We start from the raw sequence: 23,069 nt of genomic DNA, 5'->3' as shown, positions 1-23,069 counted from the left end.
CTCACGGCTACTCGACGACTGCCTCGTCAGATGGCATTGCTGCATTATTGTTGCAGTCGGCGGTCTTTTTAAAGAATTCTCCTCGCGAGCACGATTTTATCTAAGTTCTACTAGTGAACTTACTACTAAGCACAACAAGGTTTCTATATCTCTATGTCATTAGGATATTTGCAACAGATTTATATCTTCGACGAACGAAGATATTAAGGAAACTCGAGGAGAACGTATCTTTCAAAATTTCAAGAAGCCCGCCACATTGTTAAAGATGAAGAACTCCATCGAGACATGTCTCATTCTTGAGCCTGACAGAACTGTATCTATAAACTCCATTAAATAATAATTACAAAATGTGTTAAAAGAAGAACACGGAGAAAAGCTCAGCTTTGATTGTATTATCGCAGAAGGTCAGTTTCTAACTCATAATTCAATAAATTATCGTTAGATGCCGCTGACAATCGAATTTTCAAAGCGTTTGAAGATAATAGAATTCTTCTTTAGTCAGACAAATCAAATGCTTGCGTATCACACCCTTTTATGGTCGTTTAATTTCCACGCATGTTCACAGGCTGTCATTAAGCGGTAATTCTATTCATTATTTCATTTTTCCCTTTTTTAGGCAGACAACAAAACGTTCTGTGCTGTACGGCTTTCAATAGGAGGTCGTCAAGCGACGACTTAATTATACAGTCGCCCGAGCGGAAGAAATGAGATTTTAAATGAATTTAAATCGTGCGTATGAGACACGCAGGTAAATCGCGTTGTATCCTTGAATGAATGAAATTATACCAGAGACCGGTTTTATTATCAATTCATTATCACCAGTCATTAAGTAATGCTTTTCTTGTAGAGGATATGAATGTACTACGTGCGAAGAGATATGTAATTATAAACCATTGATGCGTCGCGCAGTTGTATCTTTGGATGTTTGTAAGTTTCAAAATGTCACATGCATATTTTTAAAACTTATTTTATTTTACACATCTTGCGAATGCGTTATATTTTTTACATAGTCGAAGGATTTTTTTACTTTCATACGCATTATAAATGCATAAATATTCACGATTTAATTATAGCACATTCGCGTATCATGGAAAACTTTATACCAATAAAGTCATGAGCATTCTGCAGTCAATATTCAAATTCTTGATCAGTGTAAACGTTTATGGTCTTAGATTTCGTTACTGGCGACAGCTTCCATAGATGAATCCCATTTCTGCTGCCACATAGCGAAAGCCCTTTTCTTTTCGTCTTCGTTCATGCTACTGTAGTCGATAGAATTCATAGCCAATTGTTTGAGAGCTCTGAGGTCGGCATGGGCGGACATGAGTGCCATGAAAGCTTCATAGAAGTCGTGGCTGAGTCCCTCCGCACCCCAAAAGCCAGGATCGTCGTTCGAAATCACTACTGGATATCCTTCGGCAAACAGAATCTTAGCGGGGTGGTTTCTCAAGTCGTCTACTAATTTCAGAATCTGATTCGAAATGGGATTTACTTCTACGGCGATGTTCAATTCCTTGACCATCTTCAACAGGAAGGGATGAGATACCAACGCGTATCTGTATTAAAATCAAAACATCTACATCCTCAAAATTTTGGAAGCCACTAATGTACATCTACGTAACTGTTCGACTACATAGTAGTTAAAATTGTTGAACAAGACTTGTCTCATCTCCATAACGGATTAATAATAGAACGAACGAGATGTAGACATTAGCGATGCAATATTAATCGTACTCACCCATGACCGATACGTTGAGTGTTTAATAAAATAGCATCGACAAGATTCTCATCAGTCGAAGCACCTAACCAGTTCGTTTCTCCTGCATGGAAGAAGAACCTGACATCTGGATCAGTGCTCTTTATCACATCTGCGAAATACTGAAGCGTGTGGCCTTTATCTTCCTGGCCGACTAGATCAAACCCAATCACGAAATCGGGATATAATTTTCGCAACCGTTTCATGATTTTGATATACCCTTCCGCAGTCTTTAGATCGCCGGATCGGTTAGGAGCGTAAATCACTTTCACTCCGAAAAAGTCTGGGTGTTCTTTCTTGAATCTAAGCACAGAATAAACCTCTTCATTTTATTATTCCTTATGTATCGAAGTTAACAAATCAGCGAGAATACTAGCCTTTCTGTAAGATTGCGATAGATACCAGCTAAGTCTTCAGGTTTGTATTTTCTGCCGTCTAATTCGTAGAGTGTTGGGAAAGTAGATCTCAACTCCAGGTACATTACATTGTCTTTGTGCAAGTGTTTCAAAGCGTCGAGGAAGTAATCTTCGAAGACAGGTCTATATGTTAATACAGGGTGAATGAATCGGAAAATGTCCATAAACTTGATCCAAGCTTTATTCACATCTGAGTAGTCCTTCATAGGATCGGTGGAGCTCATCCACAATCTGCTCATGATCGACTCGTTGATAATCGCTTCGCGAGACGGATCCTCCCGCACCTTCTTCAGAAGTTCCCAGTTACATGTCTGGTCCGGTTTCCGGAAGAATTGCAATCGCATTTGAGTGCCATTGCCACAGATGTACAGATTGTCACGGAAAGTGATGTTGTGATAAAGATAATCGAAGCTGCCGATTGCTGTGTCGTGAGCGTGCAGTGCCGCACCTTTTGGCAACATTCGAAGCAATTTGAAGACCTTCGATTGCTGGATGTCGTTCTTCGCCAAGAGGAAGTTTCGTCCGGGGGTGTAAAGATACGGATTTTTGAAGTCTGCAAGAATTTGTTAGGAAAAAGGAATATGAAGCGGGATGTAAAAAAATTAAGCGTATGGTTCTAGAGGCAACACTAAATCACTATTGAGGTATTAATAGAACTTTGGAGGTCCTTGAAATCTTAGTATTTGTGTGCGTCATGGCAGAGCAGGAAGTTGCAAAGAGCCAATGCCACACACTTTTTCTGCAGCTTCTTTGTTTTCAAGCCTGTGATATTAGCTTAGGTTTAAAGTGGGAGTAAAAGTTCCTAATCGGGAATTTAACATGAAAATATTGAACTATTTGGAACTATTCAAATCTGAATCTATTGGGTTAGAAAGATTTCTTGTTCGGTTCAGTAAACAGCATTGATACCGCTTTGGATATCAACACTTTCTCTCGCTCGATTAAATGGATATCGAGGCTTTCAATGAATCTTATAAAAAATTAGTGTCAAGTATAATCAAGTTCGCCTGATATACATTTTTTTGAAAAAGTGGAAACTGTTTGATTGATCGAATACTCGAATCCCTGTCTATTTACAACGCAATGCAATGGTAAATTGAACAGCACGTGTTACGTATCAAACTGGTTTTCCACTTATCTTCGTCATTGCATCGCAACAAATCTAAACAGAGCGTTTCAAGAATAAAACGAACCAACATCCAACTCCTGCCTCTTCGCTTTCATTATTATCTTGTTAGCCACTTCTTCAACATCGTTTAATTTCAAATGGGACCCTATCATCAACCGTTGTTCGTAGTCTAGCAGCTCCTGCCGAAGAGCCGTGTAATTTCTTGAAGGTAGCGAGTTTGTGGTCGCTAAAACGAGCGACGCTATCAACAAGAAAATGAATTTCTTCATAATGAATGACTTAGAGAATGCAGTTTGTAGTTAACGTTTGCACAGACTAGAACACGTTTATCCGATCCAGTCACTTCGAGTGTTTGCACTCTACTGATCGTCTCTGCTAAGCCTATCGTGATATCTTCGATGTGGTGGTAATATGTATAAGACTGATAATTTCTTCACCCGACAGCGTCTCAACGCTGCTATAGCTTCGAGCGTGTATGTGATTTTGTTTTTTTCTTCCTGGTCGTTACTCCGAATTCGTACTGAGCACGTGGGTACGTCATTTCGAAGAACTAGAAGCGTTAGTTCAAAATGAATCGATCGAAATACGAGATTCAGTTAGTTGCAAACAGAAGTTGAAATTGTTAACAATTGTCCAGAGACAGTCTTTTTAATGGTTAGGTTAGGTACTGTACCTAATTAATCCGTCCTTATCTAATCTATCACTTAACTCATCAAAATTTTATCAAGTATTCAGTCAATTGTTTATTCTATCCTTTGTTCATCCAATTATTTTCAACCAATTGTTAATCAATTGTTTTGGATCAATTCAAAAGAAAGAACACATTGTCTTCCTCCTCGAAAGATACGAAGATATTTCATTGTGAAAAATAATGTTTATTTTTGTAAACGATTCAGATTTTTTTAAGTCGAAAATCTTTTCCGTAAATTTTAAGAAAGTCTTGTGTCTTTTAACCGACAATACGATTAAAAAGGTTCTACTATTTTTGTTCTGTTTGTATTCGGCACCACATGTTCCTCGCATGTTGGATATCCTTGGCCTGCGTGGTGTTATTGACTTCGTCCACGTCAATAACCGAAAATACGGTCAATCGAGTTTAAACATTTTTAACGTTTAATGGCTGGTTTTATGAAAATGTCTATACAATATATCAAACTTCAGAAATATAAAAAATTGAAAAAAAATAAAGATTCCGCAAGTCAATGTTTTATTTATTGTATTTTGAGGCCAATACAGTAAATCCTCGCTATATTGCCGCCTTACGCAAACTAGTGGTTCCTTTCATTATCGGAAGGCAGTATGGGTTCAGTAAAAATTTTACAATTGCTAAAGAGTGTTAATCTAATCAAAAAGATAATGGTATAGATATGTACCCATCCATTGAGAAGATTTATTTTCAGTGCAGATAACTTATTTGTTACAAAGTATAATCAGTTGGAAGTAACAAATGCTTCTTCGGATAGAATACAAAAGACGCTTACAACAACAATCTATTTCTAATCTATCCAATTACATTGCGTACAATTAATGAAAAAATAATGTCACAACTATTGCGATCTTTCAGACAGGTGTTTAATTGTTGACTAATTGTGATAGCAGAACTGAATCTAAGGCACTTTCTGCTATAAGCACCTCATGTTTACACAAACATACATTTAGCCACATTTTGCGGTACGCTTAAGTATAGACTCTCTATACTTTCATTCATTTTACCATTCGAATACATGAAATCAGCTTATAAGTCGATAGAAAAGAAATGAACAATACTTTCTGCCGCTCGAGCTAACATATCAACTTAAACAGTAGGAAAATTTGTCTAAATTCACGAAACTCTATGTAATGTGCGCGTGTAGTAAATTTGACCCGTTGTGTTAGCAACCATTCGTTTAATTCTCTTACATTGTACATTATATAAATATCCGTAAGTTACCACACATATAAATTTTTGTAACTTTATATACAATGCTAAATATACGACAGTCTGAAAATATGCTGGTGATAACGAACCGATCGTTATCGGAAACCTAACAGCTATCAGTTGCACCTATGTAGAATTTACGCTACGAATAAATAACTTAAATTCGATAACTAATATTAATGATGTTAAGTAACTGTTTCGTTGCAAAAAAAGAAATGTTTATTTGCGATATTATTGTCTTATACGCATTTTTATGGGGATATTCGTACGCGATCACGAATACTATTCGTAGAAAGCTAAATTACGTCAAATCGTTTCAAAGTACTCGTAATTAATTCGATGATTTATCTTATCGTTATAATTAAGTCACATCAACTGTATGCTAACCACTTAATGAGTTAATTGCTCGAATGATATTTTAATTGGACCACAACTTTTTGTTTCCGTTTTACTTTTGTCACGAAAATTAAAAGTAAAAATCTTTTGATTTTTTAAGATACCAAGTTTTAAACATATTTATCGTATAAATTTATGGTAGATGATGCACGAAAGTGGCGGACATCAAGGATGTTAAAGCCTTAACATTTCCAAATCCTCAAATTTTCAAGTTACAGAATCTTCAACTTCTCAAATTTGAAAATTTGGAATCTCCGACCGTGCACATAGATGCTCGTGAATTCTTTAATGGGCATTCGATCTGCCCATCACCGATATGAACCATTTCCAAAAATAACTCATAGTGGTATCGCTGGAGACAATTCGAAAAGTAATGAATTATTAATTGCAATTCAACATTAAATGCATTCATCGATGCAAAATTTGTTTATAAACTTTGTTAACATGGAAATATACACACATGAAATTCGTTTGAAAAAAAAAGATGAAAAATTGCAAACAGCTTGTGAACGCTAAGTAATATAATCGTAGAAAAAATATACTCTTTATATATGCTTTCCATGTTAACGAAGTTGATGTTAATGTTCTATACAAATAATAAATTAAATATGCATCAATACTTGTCCTATATCATTGAACACAGGATATGCAAACGCAACTTTTCTGGAGAGAACGAATACTATGTTTCCCGCTTTTAATCATTCAGTCAAACTTTTTGTGTATGAATTGCTTTCACATCATTTCATACTTTTGCAACATCTGTTAATTGCATTTGATTTGTAATTCAGAATTTTCGTTACTATTAATAGCACAAGATGTTTCAGAAGATAGTTTTGAAAGAAGAAAAAATAATTATGGAAATACAGCCATGAAAATTTAATTAAATAATATAAAAACTGTTGCAATTATAACTTTCTTTTGTTTATGAAATCGTTTTGTACTATTAATAGCAGTAGAAATATGGCATTTAATTAATTCAATAAGTCTCATCGCTAAAAGTCAGCTATTTTTATAAAAAAACTGTTAATTTTTCAGTCTGTAAAAATGGGAGCAGGGATTTCTATCTTTTATTTCGATCGAACATTTCATATGACGATAATGTCGTCCAATTCTTTTTTTGCTATCTTTTGTACGATTTCTACGTTTCATTGTAGGATTTCAGTAACGTTCTCTTATCAAATCGCCCTATCAAAGATCCCTGAGTAAGAAGCGTCAAAGATCAGGACATCGAAGAAAAATAAATCATCGTCAAGATTTTAGTTGTGCTACCATCATTTTTAAAGAAGTTCTTAGATTCTCTCCGGTTAATTCGTCAAAACCATGAATTTCGTCGAGATAGCTTTTATCTGTTTCCCTGAACTTAAATCCAAGATTACAATACACACCGTCTCGCGAATACTGCGACGGTATGCGTTAGGATTTCACAGTTAACGTGTAGTCAGTTACTAGTTCTTGATCAAGATCTCTTAACAAGATCTTAAATGTGACCTACACCGATTAACGGCGGAACAGTTTACTTATGAAATAATTGTGACGATGAAATGAAATCAGGTTAAGAGGCTTTCAGTGATTTATCTGCATGCGCTAACGTCAGTGATCCCACAAGGGATACCAATGTACGGTCCAACCATGTTATGGGATTTGGGTAGAGAAGACCACCTTCGTAGAATCCTAAATGTCCACCGTGTGCCAGTTCTATGTACACGGTATTAGGGTGGTTTTCTGAAACAAAATCACATACAAATTTTAGAACTGATAATACTTTATCTTTTATGAAAATTCTTCTGGAATCCACGATGTGGTATTCGAAAGAATATTTATACCTACTGGCATGTTCCCTGATGGGCTCTAACAACATTTCAGGTACAATAGGGTCGTCCAACGCGTTGATAAATACCATGGGTGTAGTAATGTTGTCTAGATAGAAAAGGCAGCTACTCCATTTGTACATTTCCTTCACGGATCTGAAGTTGTGTACCTGTGACATTAAAAATTAGAGGAGTTATTTGAAGAGAACTTATGTAACTCACGAGTTACAGTGAGTAAGCTTGTGTAAATTTTTGAATACAGTGTATTATTATTACACACCTTTCGCGTATAAGCTTCATCAAGTTCTGGTAACGTAGCAGCGGAAATAATATCCCGTTCGTTTAGAGCGTACTTCTGTTTAACGTCATCCGACAGCAATATGTTCTTGTGCTTCAAGATAATATTCTTCACCGATTCCGACATAATGTAGAGATAGAAGCGTCTGAAGTTTTGCCAGTTGAGCAGGAACTTTGTACCTCTATAAAAATAATAATCAAAACGGAAGCAGTTAATGAACCATCTATTAGTAGCGATGTTATATATCACTAAAATAACTTTTACTCACTCAAGGGCATTATATCCTTGGCAGATAGATATACCGCCGATAATGTTGGATAATTTATTCGATCCTCGTTCTCCTAAATACTTAGTCACGAGGTTACCGCCCAAGCTAAACCCAACGCAAATAATTTTTGTACTCGGATGCTTTTCCACCAAACTCTGTATCATCGTGTGGTAATCGTCGGTGTGTCCTGTAAAGTTTAGGCCCAGCCAAGATTCAATCACAAATTCAATTAACGCCTCGCCGGTTAAACGGCAACACGAGATCCTTGAGAGTGTCATGACCTAGACTCTTGAAGTTAATATTATTCAAGACTATCGTGCGTAAGCGATGTCCTTTTAGAAGTCATTAAAATCCAGGTCAAGTTGTATTATCTTCCTCTTTCCATACATACAGAAACTCTTAAATTTGAGTACATCAAGACTTATGTCTATTGTTTAGTTACGTGTTCTTTTCATATAAAAAATCTTAAGTCTCAAAGTTTATAGGTTGCAAAATCTAAATTTAGCGCGATAAACACTTAAAGTGTACAATTATGTTGATTGTGAACGTGTTTAATTAGCAGTTAGAAGTGTACTAATAACCTTTAATTTTTTCTACTAATCGCATGTATTTATTTACGTAAGTATAGTGCAATTAGAGGGAATTAAAGGACATCGTTTATGCTCGATAGTCGTAAACTCCACGAAGAAGCGTGAACTGTAACTCAATGATCAAATTATCGGTTTCAACAATTTCCAGGATTACGAAAGTATATTCTGCAGACAGAACATGAGTTGGCACGTACCATATGTAAAAATTCGTGGCGCAGTGACCTTTACACTGGACAGAACGCCGACATGATTGAGAACTGCACATCGATATCCATGGCATTGCACAAAGTGTACGAAGGTTCTTATGTAAACACTTTCGGAACTGTTGCAGATCCCGGGACAAATAGCGATCGTGACATCATCTGCAGTGAAACGAAAGCGGTAAAAAATATCCTGATGTTCAACGCAGTTGAATAGCATCTTTAAAACGCGTTAAAGTAAATCGATGTTATACAAGAATTTACGTCTTCTTTGAAGATAGTTTACAATTTTTTAACTTGGAAGTAAAAACATGTGATAAATGTCGAGACTTCGAATCTTTGAGAACTTGTGCAAGATTATTACTTATGTCTGCAAGTTCGTCTAGAAATGTATTTCTAAATTGCCAGTATGAGTTATCTAGTATAACCTATCCATGTTCAATGTCTTTCGTGATAAACTAATCTTTGTTTTGAGAGAACCAGGGCCTCAGCAGCTACGCCAATGAACTACAACGTTCTTTTAATGATAATCTATGTGTATAGTAGCGAGTAAGTTATTCATTGAAATTGATTCGGTACAACGCACAAGTCTAACTCATTTGAAATATTTATGAGACAGTACGATATAATTGAAAACCTTTTGCTAACATACGCTTAATAAAAATTCATCAATTGTTCTACAATGTATCTTTGTTATCACGCTTTTCTACTGACTGTAGTAATTATAGCGGCGCTTATCTACGGCGTTAGTCTATATCAAAGATTATATCAGAATAGATATCGTTTTATCAAAGCGCGTTAATTAATTCTTTTGTTGTACTACGTTTTTTTATATTTTCTTCTGGTACAATTAAGTAACAGATATCTCACCTGATTAATCCAATAATAATTTTTTAGGATGAAACAAACATGATTAAATAGTAGAAAAAATTATATATCTCGAGTTATGGGATTTGTAATTAGTTTTCATGAGTGCAGATGGAGAACAGACCTTCGTAATCGTTGGTCAACGGTTGATAAAGATCGTAGGTGAGAGTGGTTTCATCCTGAAGTGTGATGTACACTCGTTCCCCAATTGGCCAAGGGCAACGGACGCGCCCAATAATACTGTGAACGATAGTTTGTACGTGGCCACTGAAACCCCATAGCCTTGTTGGCTTATACCTGCAACATAGAAACATGGTACAAACGAGCTCTATAACTCTAAGACGGTGCTTTCCAAGCTTTTATGATTTCATTGTGACGAGACAGGTGTACATAAAACTTCCATAAAATTAAAAGTACCATACATCAATTCTGTGTATTCGTTCAAGAAAGGGGTACCAGGTAACCTATATCCAGAGAAACCAGAGTCGTAAATTATTTTTAAGCTCGTATTATTATCGCAACGCAAAGTAGTAAAATTTCAAAGTAACCATAATTTTGTTTCTTCAACTGAACTAGTCTGAGAACTAGTACGGTACGCAACGTGAAAGTGTGCCTCTTTCTTCTAACTTCTCGATTTTTGCCCCTTAAATAGCCGCACACTAAATGAAGTTTAACGGGAAACGGATAATTGAGGACTTTCAGTGGATCACTGGAGCACTCGAAAAGAAGGGACATTAAATTTCTTGAGAACCTCGTAAAATTTCTGCGAAACGTTTTGACTGTTTCCATGAAGAGATTTATTAAATGTTCACCTCCGAAAAAGAAATATTCCTCGAAGTGTCGAATAAACCGTGTTACGGGAGGTCAAGTTAAAAGAAGACGAGGAATCTTTAGAAAGAATTGCGTATTTACTTTCTTGTTGAAGGAAACCAAGTATAAAACCCCATAGTTTCTACCTGAACATGTAACCCATTGGGTCTTCCACTTTTTTGCTATGAATACCGCTTTATTTTCAAGTTTTACGAGTTGGAGCACAAATCAGGTTACCAGGAAAAAATACGAAGTGCACTTGCTGCTACAAATTCAGGTTTATTCAACTTTTAGCTATCTCTAAATTTTTCCATGAATCTGTTCAAAATTTTATCATGTTTATAAAAACATGAGTCGTCTCGTATGTTGATAAGTTATCGACTTCGATCTATGACGCATATGTTCCATTCTATGTATTTGTTTAAATAAAGATTGAAAAGCTCTCCATCACGCAAGAGACTATTTCCTCCTGCATTTTAAAGCGACAGAAATATTCCGATACCCTTGAACTTGTTACAGCTCGGGTCGTGTAAACACGCTAAGCATGAAATTAAAGGTTTCAGGGTAAAACGTGAAAAGTGGGTCAAAAAGTGTCATTATAATATTCGATTGCACGAAAGTAGCTATCGTCCTAAATTCTTCGTGTCGTATTTTTGTTTGTCCGTTACTTTACGGTATCCGTAAATTATGGAACATAATTCTACGCCTAATAAAAGCCTTTTTCTCCGCTTTACTCAATGTGCTAAATTGCCACTGTGCACACAGCGAATAGGCGACTGATGAATCAAAACGTAACCTTGATCCTGAAGATCACAGAGAATACTCTGTTCAGGGTCGAATTAGGTTTGATGACTCACGTATAGTACATGCTACATTTAAAATTCTTTTTAGCAACCTTTTGCTAACTATAATTTTGAGAAATTACTTTCACATCTGCATATAATGCAAATTCTTTTTACAGGTAACTTACATCGTCGACGACCGTGAAATCACTCGAAGTGAAACTCATTCACGTAAACTCGTGTGTTTCATTTTCCTGAGGATGTAGAGAAAGGTTATTTTTTGGGACATCTAGAACCTGAGGATCGAGAATTTAGAGTAGATACACTTTGAGACCATCAAGATTTTCAATTTAAAAAATTGTTAAGCTCTGAGACCATCAAGACTTTCAATTTAAAAAATTGTTAAGCTTTGAAACCATCAAGATTTTCAATTTAAAAAATTGTTAAGCTTTGGGACCATCAAGACTTTCAATTTAAAAAATTGCTAAGCTTTGAGACCATCATGACTTTCAATTTAAAAAATTGTTAAGCTCTAAGACCATCAAGATTTTCAATTTAAAAAATTGTTAAGCTTAGAGACCATCAAGACTTGCAATTCAAAAAATGTTGAGGCTTTGAGACCATCAAGACTTTCAATTTAAAAAATGTTTAAGCTTTGAGACCATCAAGACTCTCAATTTACAAAATGTTTAAGCTTTGAAACCATCAAGACTCTCAATTTACAAAATTGTTAAGCTTTGAGACCATCAAGACTTTCAATTTAAAAAATTGTTAAGCTCTGAGACCACCAAGATTTTCAATTTAAAAAATTGTTAAGCTTTGAGACCATCAAGACTATCAATTTAAAAAATGTTTAAGCTTTGAGACCATCAAGACTCTCAATTTAAAAAATGTTTAAGCTTTGAGACTGAGGTTTTGAAACTTTGAAGAGTATTACTACATTATGCACCCACGTGCCACACTATCATGCGTTATGTTACAACGCATTCTATTACCATGCGTTGTAATACTCGAGTTACCACGCATAATCTCTGACACGTAATATTATCATTCTCAACGACCGATAGTATACCAAGTGAGATTCCCTTTGCGTCATTTCACAAGGAAAACCAAAGGAAATGTTTCTCATAATTGTCAAATCTGAGAGTTTAACAATATTTTTCTATTTTTCTATCATACAATAAGACTTTTCAAAGAAATCTTAAAAGTGTATTTATTCGTAAAGAGGTTACGATAATCGTAAGAGAGAAACTGACGATACAGAGAAACATTGCACGCGTAACGAGAGTGGTGATTAAAGCTTAATTGAAGAGCGAGATCTCGGTGAAGGAAAAAATTTCTTTTGCTTCTATTCAGTTTATAATTACTGTTATAATCGTGTGACAGTTTTCTTTGCCCCTTTCGCTCGCAAAATCCATGCATTTCTATAGTAATCTCATTTGAATATAGATAAGATAAATTTATTGATAAAATTGTGTTTACACGAAGTAATTTTTTTGCGATGTTCGTGTGAAAATTTCCATCGCAAACATCCTCGTTTTAAAATAGAAACGCTTTGCATTGTTGATCAATTATTTACGATTTTGAGCGATGGTTGTCGTAGGAGCAGAAGAGTTATGTTATTGCAAACATACAATGGCTACATTTCTTAGATGTTTATACAACCTGCGAGCGTACAAAGTCATGGACAAAGTATAATCGATCAAAACGGAAATATTAAACTTATTCCTCTTGCGCCGTATTACGATAACGTGGTTCACGAAGCAGGAAATTAAAATGGAACGATAACATTGTTCACTATCGTAAAACGTGAAAAGTACTACATACTGGTAATAACGATAGAGTTATTTTGAATGTAAGCAAACAGTCGATCAAGGAAAAGCAAACTAAAGTTTGCTTGGTACGATGAAAGTGAGTAAAGCGATGAATTATTAATAAGGAAGAAGAAAATGGAGTAGTTAATTAAAAAGAAAGAGTAATTCGTGAGAAGGTAAGCATTAATCTTGCTATATTTAGAGACGAAACAAAGAGGGAAGCATTTCTGATAAATGAAGATAAGAATGAAGGCTGAATTATACATAAGAATGCTTCCACGTGTAAAAGGTGTTGCATATGATCAATGCATCGACCTCATACAATATTACTTGAGAAGATTTTTGAATCCTTCAATTTTTGTGATTTGGAATTTTAGAACTGTAGAAATTTGCAGTTTCAATTTCTGAGTGTTGGGAATAAATCTTAAGAAAATTTGAAAATTTCCAGCACCCAAAATATCTTAAACTTTGCACATCTTTTTGGGCAATCCGAATGTAAATAAATGAGTTATTGCACGAATAAAAGAGATAATTACCAATCTACAGTGTACTTTTAATCAAATTATTTGCTCGTACGACCTCAAAAGGAAGAAAAAGAGACATGATTAATGATTAGCGAGGCTTGATGTGCCACTTCGACGTGTTGTTTTACGTATTCAAAGATGGAATGTATACATTTCATTAAACGGCTTTAGAATCCTTATTTCACAGCTCTTGAAGAAATACGATTATTCGAAGAATCGTGTGTTCATTCGAGGAACAGAAAAACGAATGGCTTTGTATTATAAATAATTATTAAGACATTTGTTTCTCTGAAAGTATATACGTCTTATATCGTAAATTAGTCATTTTGTCGATTGAGTACAAATACTTCTCAAGCCACTGTTAATGCCAGGCGAATCGATACCAAGCAATAGCCTAGCTATTCAGTCAGTGTATCTCCATGGAAAAGACTTCCTGCACTCAATCGCGTGATCGTGTTTCCTAGCAATATCGTTGCTTTCGCTTTTACTTCCGTGTAAAAAATGAAATCCCCATTTTTCGCAATGACAAACATCGACGTGAAATCGAGATATCATCCTTGCGTAAACTTATCATTTAATACTCGAACGACGATACGTGGGTCTATCGTGACGCATACGTTTGAAAGGGTGCATCGATCAAGTGTATGCAAGATCCGGAAATTTCGAAACTCTTAAGTACAGAAGTTTCGATATTTCAGTCTCGGAGTTAACTTTCTTAAGTTTCAAAGTTTCGGTGCTCAAAAAAATTTCTAAGTCACAAAATCAAATTTCTTAAACAAAGTCTAAACAATTTGAAATTTCACGGTCTTAAAATTTTGTTGAAGCTTCAACATGGTGAACAATCTTTTTTGTTATATGCAAGTTGCATTCGGTTTTATCATCTGACAAGCTGCTTCAATATCATCTTGTATCAGAAGATGCTAAAAAATCTTTATCAGGAATACAGAAATGTATGCATGAATATTTTTAAATTATTTACGTAATAGTTCTTGTTTAAATTATTCGTGTCCTCGGAATTTTGCATATGAAAAATATAATAACAAGCGAAGTGATTCATCAATTATCTTCGAGATAAATTTCTGCCACGTTGGAAGATAACGTCGTATTAGTCACAATCTACCGATAACTGTGATGCAGGCATACTGAAGCGTTTGTTACAATGAGGTCATAGCCAAGATCAGAACCAAACTAATTATGCAATACTCAAAATGGAAGTACAATGCTACCGGTTACATTAATCGTATAATTCTTCCGATTACATATGTTCAAACATTCATTTCCATCCGATGTAATAATTATCTCACTTTATAAGTCTTTCAAAGATCGTTACCGATCTTTAAGAATTATCACGCATGAGTTAAAAAATAAATTTAACCGAGGTTTTGATCATCTTTAAACGATTGTCTCAGAACTTAAAAAATAATAACAAAAAAGATGTAAATTAGCAAGTTTATTTTTGCACGTTTCGAACGTCTAATTAGAATGCGAATACATTTGGGACATGGGAAACGATCGTTCACGAAACTTCCACAAGAATCTGAACGTAATTTTAAACTCGCGATTAACGTAATACTTACGTAGCATGTAGCTAATTAGAAACCACCCCATATGTCTATTTTTAAAACGTATTGCTTCCGAAAGTACTGAAATAGATTATCTACAGTGTAATCTATTGATTAAATAATTCCTTAAATCTTACTCGAAATGTGGTGACAATTCGCCGAATTTTTTTGCAAACACCTGTTACTAAGAACCCAAACTACAAAGATTGAAGATAAGTTTATATCACCTGTGTATTGAAATTCGATTTAAAATTTATAGCGTTCACGATTCAGCTCATGCTATCGCGTTCTTGAATATTTTAGCGAGGAAATGTAGAACTGTTTTCTGTTATTCTTATTTATAATAGAAAGTGCAATGTTGCAAATGTCTTCTCTACTTCGAGCGATGTACAAAGTAGACGCTTAAATGATATGAATTCTAAGAGCGTGTGTTTAATCATAAATATGTTTGAAACCTATTGAATTCCAGAATTTCCAAAATGAAATTATCGCGAACTATGCGATAAAGTACATCAATACTCGATCGTTTGCGATACGTTTCTCGTGACACGATTTGAAAGACTGATAGGGTCATTGTCTATTAGTGAAAACTAGATCACACCCGAGCTAATCGTTCATTAACAACAACGCCTTTTACCTTTCGATTATTTCTGACACCCTTCGCGAATTTTCGATACTATCGATCAGATAAAACGTTTCACGACGTTCTCAAGTTTTATGTCATCGTAAACGCTATAAATTTGTACGAATTAATGAGCTGCGAACAGTATCTGCCACATCTGGTTGCTACAAAGGGGGACATATCTATATATGAAAAATATCCCGGCGTCCTGGATTGAACCTAACCTCACTTTTTTCTGGTTTCTCTGGACACCATAGAACAGAAAGCACTGTTATACAGTTAAAATGCACAGAATGTTTTATGATATAACAAAAGCGATGAAAACTTACGGTTCTGCGATAACAGGTGCGATTTTAAGAATCGTCGTGAGAAACGACTGATCCTGACAAATTATCAATGGCTTCTGTGGTGAACTGTTTACGTTTAATATCCTGAACAGGATGCATAGGATCACGGCGAACACGGCCAACAGTGCCGTGGACATTTTTCCCTGTTGCTATGTGTTATGTCACAAAAATTCTATTTTCGTTATGTTCTACGCCAATATGTTGTATCGACGCTTGAGAAAGAAAGTCCGACTGTTCGTTCACGTTGAACCACACGCACGAAGCAACGTGTACACGCTCGAGGAGGTACGCTTCTTAAATCCACTGATGTTCAAGAACGTGATACTCGCGGCAATGACTGTATGCGACTATCTCGCGTTTGTTTTACCGGTACTTCTTGACGGTCGATTTGCGCGTGCCTATCAATAGTTAAGTTCGCAGAACCTCCATCTGTCCGTGCCGCTCGAAACTTTGATACGAATTAAAGCACGAATGCAGCTAACAGACACACCGAGTAGAAATGAAACTTCGACAATTCTGTTCGGAGTATAAATGCAACTCGGTGAGAGACACCGTTCGAATGCAGGCCATGAAATGCAGTCGCGGTTGTGGGGCCAGTTTGCACTTACTGGTATTCAGAATCCGCTAACCATTTTAGGGTGATGCATATACGAGCTATATGTCCATCTTCCACCTCTTCTTTCACCTGTCAATAACATGTATTATTACCCTAACCACGGCCTAACTCGATCATGACCTAACCCAACTGTGATCTAACCGCGCTACGTTACTCCGCCCACACCTTTTGCTGGCCTAACCTAACTCCATTCTACTTTAGCTTGACCTAATCTAACCCCAATATCTCGATATATACACACTTGTTTCACTTTTATATAATTGTATATACAAATTAATGCTAATAAGTTTGTTAAAGTGTTTAGATCACATTTTAAACAAATTTATTTTTTATGTTGTATATATGTATAGTGTAATGTACAACGCTATTGATTTTAAGATATCAATAAACAATTTTAGAGTTGTTTGGTTAAACTTTATTTTGAAGTACAAATAATTGTTGTCTTTAATTAAGAAATACTTCCGGATTTTTAAGACACGCGTTTTAGAGTCGAAACATAAGTGAACGTTTCTCAAGGCTCTAGACACTTCGCGAAGAAAATCACGAAATATCGTGTCTTATGTGTCACTGACCTTTTAATTTCACACGACCACATCACGAGAATACTTGATACGTCGTTGAGGTCAAGGTCGTTCGATTTATTCGTTGGATCGATATGTATACTCACTTCGATAGTCGATCGATATGAATATGATTTTCGACTCCATATTTAAATGTCGTACACGTCGATCGATATTTGTAATTATTATAGTTACACAATTGGCGGGAACAACTTTGTTCGATTTATTTCATAGTTGTTCAGTTTTTCTGTAATGTGCGGAATGTTTCTAGAAAAGTTTAATCGCATCGATAAAGAATGTGTATTCGTTTATCGTGTCATGATAACAGATAGCATGATGGAAAAGCTGGGAGTTAATTCCGATTTAAATATTGCGCAGTTTTGAAAAGAAAAAATAATTATACGTGAAGATTCTGTAGTCTGTATCTTTTTCTCGTGAAATCAATATTACGGATGTAACTGAAGTCATAGCAACCATTATCGAAGTAACTGAGTATAGTAACGAATTGCATTGGCAGTTTATCTGGTAGTAAGGCTCATTAACTTTTCTGACAAAGTTTAATTTTAATTTGAAATGAGGGGCAAAAATAAAAAGAAACCCGTGAAAAACAATGGCAAGAATGGGAAGAAGGGTAAAAATGGCAAAAATAATAACGGTGATAAAAGTAAAGGTACAAAGAAATCCAGAAAAAGTGGTGGAAGAGCAAAGTTCACCATGGATATCTTCAATGAAGAAGCCATGGAAAATGCTTACTACACTTGTCACAATATCATGGATGTCTTAAAATGCAGAGGATTTCCTTGGCCAGAAGCTCAGAAGAAGAAAAAGAAGAAAGGAAAGAAGAAGTGAATTTCAGACATCTCTATCACAAAGTATTCACAAAATATATATATTCTGTTTATATAATTAGACTTCATTTAAACAATATGCAAAAATATACGAACTATGAATAACCATACAACTTTAATTTACATACTGTAGAACTATTCAACCTTATAAATACATCCGACAACACGAAAACATTAGCGATTAATCATCAATATTCTCTTTTTCCAACATTGCAACAACATGTTTGCAGTATTCTTCAGTATCAAACTGTGTATGGTTGATCATGAATGGTCCATTAAAAACACAGTGCACTCTCACGGTTTCGGAATATTGCAAGTTAGGTAATAGCTAAATAAAGAAATGAATACAGCATTATCAATAAAGTAACTAATGTTATGTGTAAGAAAAAAGAGATATACTAACTTTTGGAGTAAGTAGAAAATACTGAGAACTATTTGGTCTACCGGTCATTTGCACAAGTAAATTGAATACTCGTCTTTCATTTACTGCATCCATACCCTTAAATAAAAACGAAGAATGACGAGATTAGCAAGTAGCAAGAATGTTGATTACATGTTAAAAGTACCTGATTGATTTCATCGACGCATCGGAAAGGTACTCTAGTTAGTTCCTGTAGAGCAATCATGAAAATAGCAGTGGTTACTGCTCTCTCTCCACCACTTTGATGATGTCTTGTTAATTCATGTAACTGATCAGTATTTCTAAACTTTACTTTAATTTTTAGACCATACTGATCGAACTCCATCTATAAATACAAATTAGTCCTATTGCAACTTAAATAATAAATACATAATCTAGTTCTATATGTTTTGTAATAACTCACGATATTGTCCGGCGCAAACAATGTAACCTCGCCAGCACAATCCATTGCAGAGAAATATGTGCTGAAGTTTGAATTGATTTTGTCTACAATTTGCGACAAGGGTCTTAGCCATTCTTCTTTCGTCGTGTTCATCGTTTTTTCAAGTGTTTCTAACTGTTGCGAACTTTCCTGAATAAATTCCTTTAAGTTCCCAATATCCTTCTCGACTTCCTCGTATTCACGTAATATCTATAATTAAAAAACATTAATTAATATTATTTAATTCAATAGATTTATAATTTATTCGTCTACTTACACTTTCACCGTCCATATTGTTTCCCATACAAAAAACTTTTGCTTGTGCGATATTTAGCTCATTATTAATTTCTTCGACAGTTAGTGGCAACTTATTAAAAATCTTGTTTATGGGCGCGAATGCTTCGTCAGTAGGACTAATACCATTGGTAGTTTCTAACGCTTCTTTGTACAGCCTTTGTATTTCATTTTTCATTGGTTGCATTTCCGAGGTAATTTGTCGTACTTTGTCTTCTGCTACTTTAAGCTTATCCCTCAAATCCTGAGAATCATTTACTTTCATTCTAAGAGTTCGATTTTGCAGTTTTAATGCCAACTCGGCTTGTTCGTTGTCGGTAATGTATTTGAAGCATTCCTCCAATTCTTTATTGTATGATTCATATATTTTTAATTCCTTATTTAAAACCTCCTGTAATGCACATGAACAAATATGAATGCTTGTATGTAATACATATAATGCACAATAGTGTCATAAAATACGAATAAAGAACCTTTATTTTATTAGTATAAGACTGTTTTATTTCATCAATACTGGTACGTTCATTTTGTAGACTTTCAATTTTCTTTATCACTAAAGATATTCTGGATTTTAGAGCATTTACTTGTTGACAATCTTGCTGAGTTTTATTTCTAGTAGCTCTATGTTTGTCTAACTCTTTGGTTTGCCCACATATCTCCTCTTCAATTTCTTTCATTTGATTGGATATATTAATTTTTTCTGCTCGTAACATTTTCAACCTAAAAGCATACTTCAATTATATATTATTTGTAATTATAATATTGTTAGGTGTTTTCAATTTGCAACAGACTTTTGTTCAATATGTGATAACTTAGATTTATCTAATACAATAGATAACATTCTATTGCCTGAAATTGTTCGCATCGTGGTAGACTTCTCCCCTGAGTATTTAGATCTATTAACTAAATACATTTTATTTTCTGAAAAAAATTAATAAGTAAATCAATTAATGAATCAATAAAAGAATATTTTAATCAGTACAAATTTTACTCACCGCTGAAGTAGCGAGATATTTTGTGAGGTATAAAATCAATATTATCATCAACACGATTGGTTCCTATGGGTATATTATTTAAATTGTACATAGTTACTAAATATTTCATAATCGTACTCGGTGCTTCGACTAACGATACTAAATAGTTGGTGAAACCAAACTGTTTAATGTTTTCCAAAGGAACATTTGGCTGCATAAAAACTTGTTTCATAGGATCGGAATGTACAGCATTTACTTGTAGTTTCTGCTCATCTCTTAAACAACGTAACAATAAATTCATATCTTTTTTGTTTTCACAAACAAATGCGATTAAATCACGATATGGGATAACATTCTCTAAATATTTCGCATATTTGACGTCTTTTACATTTAAGTTCAGTAATATTGGTTCATGAATTATACCAGAAAACTTGTTACGATTCTCTCTTAACCATTGTACTGCTTTATATGTATCCATCGATCTCTCTCGTAATAATTGCAATCGTTTAGTATCGATATTAAGCAGTTGTAATTCTGATTCCTGGGCTGCAAATTTTAATAATTAAAGAAATTAATAATAAATTTTTTTACATTAATTATATATTACATGAAAGCAGTAGATTCACCTCTGATATCAAGATTCAAACGTTCGTCTCGTTGTTTCATGGCAGAATGTTTGCTTGTTAACATGGCAATGGTACTTCTTTGCTTATCTATTAAGGATGTTATTTCCTGTTGTAGCTTTGTTAGTGTTTCCTCTGTAAAACATAATACAATTTGAGTTTCATATCTTTTAATTAAAGAAACATCAGTAAAATTAAAATGTAAGCTCACCTGATCCAATTTCTTTCAATATCAAAGCTAAATCATTGTCAAGTTTACTTTTGTGCTTCTTTGCTACATCAAGATCGGAATCTCGAGCTTCTTCCATTTGAATCCTTTGTTTACATGCATTTTCGTATTCCTTAATTCGGTTTTCACATCCCAAAATATCATCCAACATCCCTCTCAGCTTTGTGGTCTTAATTTTGACTTTGCTATTCTAAAATGTAGTATATTATCAGATACTTACAATACATATTGTCATATAATAGTTTAATATATGCAGACTTACAAACTCTGATACAGACGTCTGAAGCAAACGAATTTTTGATTTTATCTTTTCTATTAAATCATTAATAGGTTTCATTTCTGATTCTAAAGATACCACTTGTTGCTTCGCAGTTTCCTTTTTGCTTTGCAACTGCAAGAGTGCATAAGTATAAAATATTTGGATATTCGGATTGAAAGCAATGGAAAGATTTCCAAAGCTTACTTTATTTTATATTTTACCTTAGCTACTTCTCTACGTTTTTGTTCATACAGTATCCATGCCTTTTTTTGTTTTAAAGAAATAATTTTTTTCTTTATTAATTTCCTTTCTTTTATACTGCTAACACTTTCTTTAAGTCCTTCATATATCTGATTCTTCGATTCTAATACTCGTTTTTTACTTGCTATCCGTGTCTGCAACTCTTTATGTTCGGATCTGTATTTTATCAAGTTCATATGATGTTCAAGTATTATAGGATCACCTACTGATCGCTCTGTATTCTCTAATAATTCTTGTGCATTCATTTTTGAAAAATCCTGAACTTTATCTTGCGGTAGAAATTGACAAAGATTATCTATCTAAAAATGAAATAGATAATGAAGAATGTTACATCATATTAACACAAAGTGAATATAAATACCTGAATATTAAAAGTCTTCGTTAGATTTTGAATCTCTTTAATATTCGAAGAAGTTCCATTGAGTAACCACGAAGATTTTCCCCGTATATTGAACATTCTGCAAATGATGACATCATCCTTTTCTCCATTCGTAAGATGTATTTCAATCTTCGCTTCTTCACAACCTGATTTCACGTAATCCGCAACATGAGTTGCACGCCCAATGGTAGTGAGTTTACCGCCCAATCCAATAACAATGGCACAAACAATTGTAGATTTACCAGTGCCATTGGGACCAATAATTACATTTAAATTTTTACCAGGTTTTATAGAAACACTACTATAAGTTCTGGAACAAAATGAACATTTTACATGTACATATCTTACAAATATTGACAAAATATTTTAAGGTAATACTTACACAAAATTTTCTAAATACATATAAGAAATAATTCCTTTGTTAATGTAGCTATTGCTCATATTGACAATTGTTACAGTTATCTTGTTAATAAGAAATAAGTAGTTAAGTAATCATTGTAGATTATTTTCTGAGTTTTATATAAAATTACACGATTACAGCATCGAAATAACATGAATTCAAATTGTTCCGCAAATCAGTCACTCATACTACAGTTTGACTCAGCGCTTGTTGGCGGGACATGTACTCACGTATACCTAATTGTACCTAACCTAGTCGACAATACAACAGTTTGTCACGAACAAATGCGTTTATAGATGCGCTTCATAAACCAAATGCGTTCAAACCACATAATAATGCGCAAAATTATGAAAATGAACCGTATAAAAATTTAAATTAATAATAAAAAAACAAATAAAGTTATGGAATTATGTCACGTGCAGTTTAAACGAAGTTGATTTATTGATTAGATTTTCTATCTTATTATCAAATTATAAAAATTAATTATTTTTGCTCACGTTTTTTGTTATAAAATACCAATTTATTGCGACGTTAATACTTCTGGCACCTTAACCCCTTCAAAATGGTTGTTTTATTTAGAAATAAAAAATTCAATGACAAACTGTGATATCACAGATAAAAAAGTGTTATATCTAACAACAACAGTAAGCACAGGAAGTCGATAAAATGAACTACGC

The 23,069-nt window shown here is 34.3% G+C and overlaps 4 protein-coding genes and 2 long non-coding RNA genes across 8 annotated transcripts; 3 read left to right on the top strand and 3 right to left on the bottom strand.

The window, feature by feature from the left end:
- Positions 1 to 135: 135 nt before the first annotated feature.
- LOC143264706 (uncharacterized) lies at positions 136 to 5,435 on the top strand. Of its 2 annotated transcripts, XR_013038636.1 has the most exons (3): positions 136 to 404; positions 617 to 748; positions 848 to 5,435. It is a non-coding gene; the product is annotated as an uncharacterized LOC143264706 (long non-coding RNA). The 2 variants fall into 2 exon arrangements; XR_013038635.1 differs by having other exon boundaries at positions 617 to 5,435.
- Positions 952 to 3,952, bottom strand: LOC105662762 (adenosine deaminase). The gene is made up of 4 exons (XM_076533137.1): positions 3,366 to 3,952; positions 2,134 to 2,725; positions 1,739 to 2,059; positions 952 to 1,556 (listed from the first exon to the last, which is right to left on the bottom strand). Exons 1-4 carry the CDS (start codon positions 3,568 to 3,570, stop codon positions 1,169 to 1,171), a joined length of 1,506 nt encoding a protein of 501 aa, XP_076389252.1. The 5' UTR covers positions 3,571 to 3,952; the 3' UTR covers positions 952 to 1,168.
- Hydr2 (abhydrolase domain-containing protein 2) lies at positions 4,664 to 17,333 on the bottom strand. 2 transcript variants are annotated; one of them, XM_076533144.1, is made up of 7 exons: positions 17,296 to 17,333; positions 9,771 to 9,943; positions 8,774 to 8,941; positions 7,990 to 8,176; positions 7,704 to 7,902; positions 7,443 to 7,593; positions 4,664 to 7,337 (listed from the first exon to the last, which is right to left on the bottom strand). In XM_076533144.1, exons 1-7 carry the CDS (start codon positions 17,316 to 17,318, stop codon positions 7,168 to 7,170), a joined length of 1,071 nt encoding a protein of 356 aa, XP_076389259.1. In that variant the 5' UTR covers positions 17,319 to 17,333; the 3' UTR covers positions 4,664 to 7,167. The 2 variants fall into 2 exon arrangements, with proteins under 2 accessions (XP_076389259.1, XP_012143010.1); XM_012287620.2 differs by lacking the exon at positions 17,296 to 17,333 and adding an exon at positions 16,090 to 16,614.
- LOC143264705 (uncharacterized) lies at positions 9,943 to 13,591 on the top strand. The gene is made up of 2 exons (XR_013038634.1): positions 9,943 to 11,299; positions 11,418 to 13,591. It is a non-coding gene; the product is annotated as an uncharacterized LOC143264705 (long non-coding RNA).
- Positions 17,334 to 17,349: 16 nt separating the features above from the next.
- On the top strand, positions 17,350 to 18,236 carry LOC100883220 (small lysine-rich protein 1). The gene has a single exon (XM_076533164.1). The coding sequence runs from the start codon at positions 17,857 to 17,859 to the stop codon at positions 18,130 to 18,132; it is 276 nt and encodes a 91-aa protein (XP_076389279.1). The 5' UTR covers positions 17,350 to 17,856; the 3' UTR covers positions 18,133 to 18,236.
- On the bottom strand, positions 18,157 to 23,018 carry SMC5 (structural maintenance of chromosomes 5). The gene is made up of 15 exons (XM_003704338.3): positions 22,890 to 23,018; positions 22,375 to 22,643; positions 21,975 to 22,302; positions 21,574 to 21,912; positions 21,356 to 21,484; positions 21,076 to 21,283; positions 20,868 to 20,999; positions 20,263 to 20,787; positions 20,059 to 20,188; positions 19,741 to 19,987; positions 19,251 to 19,658; positions 18,956 to 19,183; positions 18,698 to 18,877; positions 18,535 to 18,630; positions 18,157 to 18,459 (listed from the first exon to the last, which is right to left on the bottom strand). The coding sequence occupies exons 2-15, from the start codon at positions 22,431 to 22,433 to the stop codon at positions 18,313 to 18,315; spliced, it is 3,156 nt and encodes a 1,051-aa protein (XP_003704386.2). The 5' UTR covers positions 22,434 to 22,643; positions 22,890 to 23,018; the 3' UTR covers positions 18,157 to 18,312.
- Between the last annotated feature and the right edge of the window lie 51 nt (positions 23,019 to 23,069).

This window comes from Megachile rotundata, chromosome 6 (assembly GCF_050947335.1).
Source record: "Megachile rotundata isolate GNS110a chromosome 6, iyMegRotu1, whole genome shotgun sequence".
Lineage (NCBI taxonomy): Eukaryota > Metazoa > Arthropoda > Insecta > Hymenoptera > Megachilidae > Megachile > Megachile rotundata.
The sequence above is the reverse complement of the archived record's forward strand: the minus strand, read 5'-3'. Positions and strand labels throughout refer to the sequence as shown.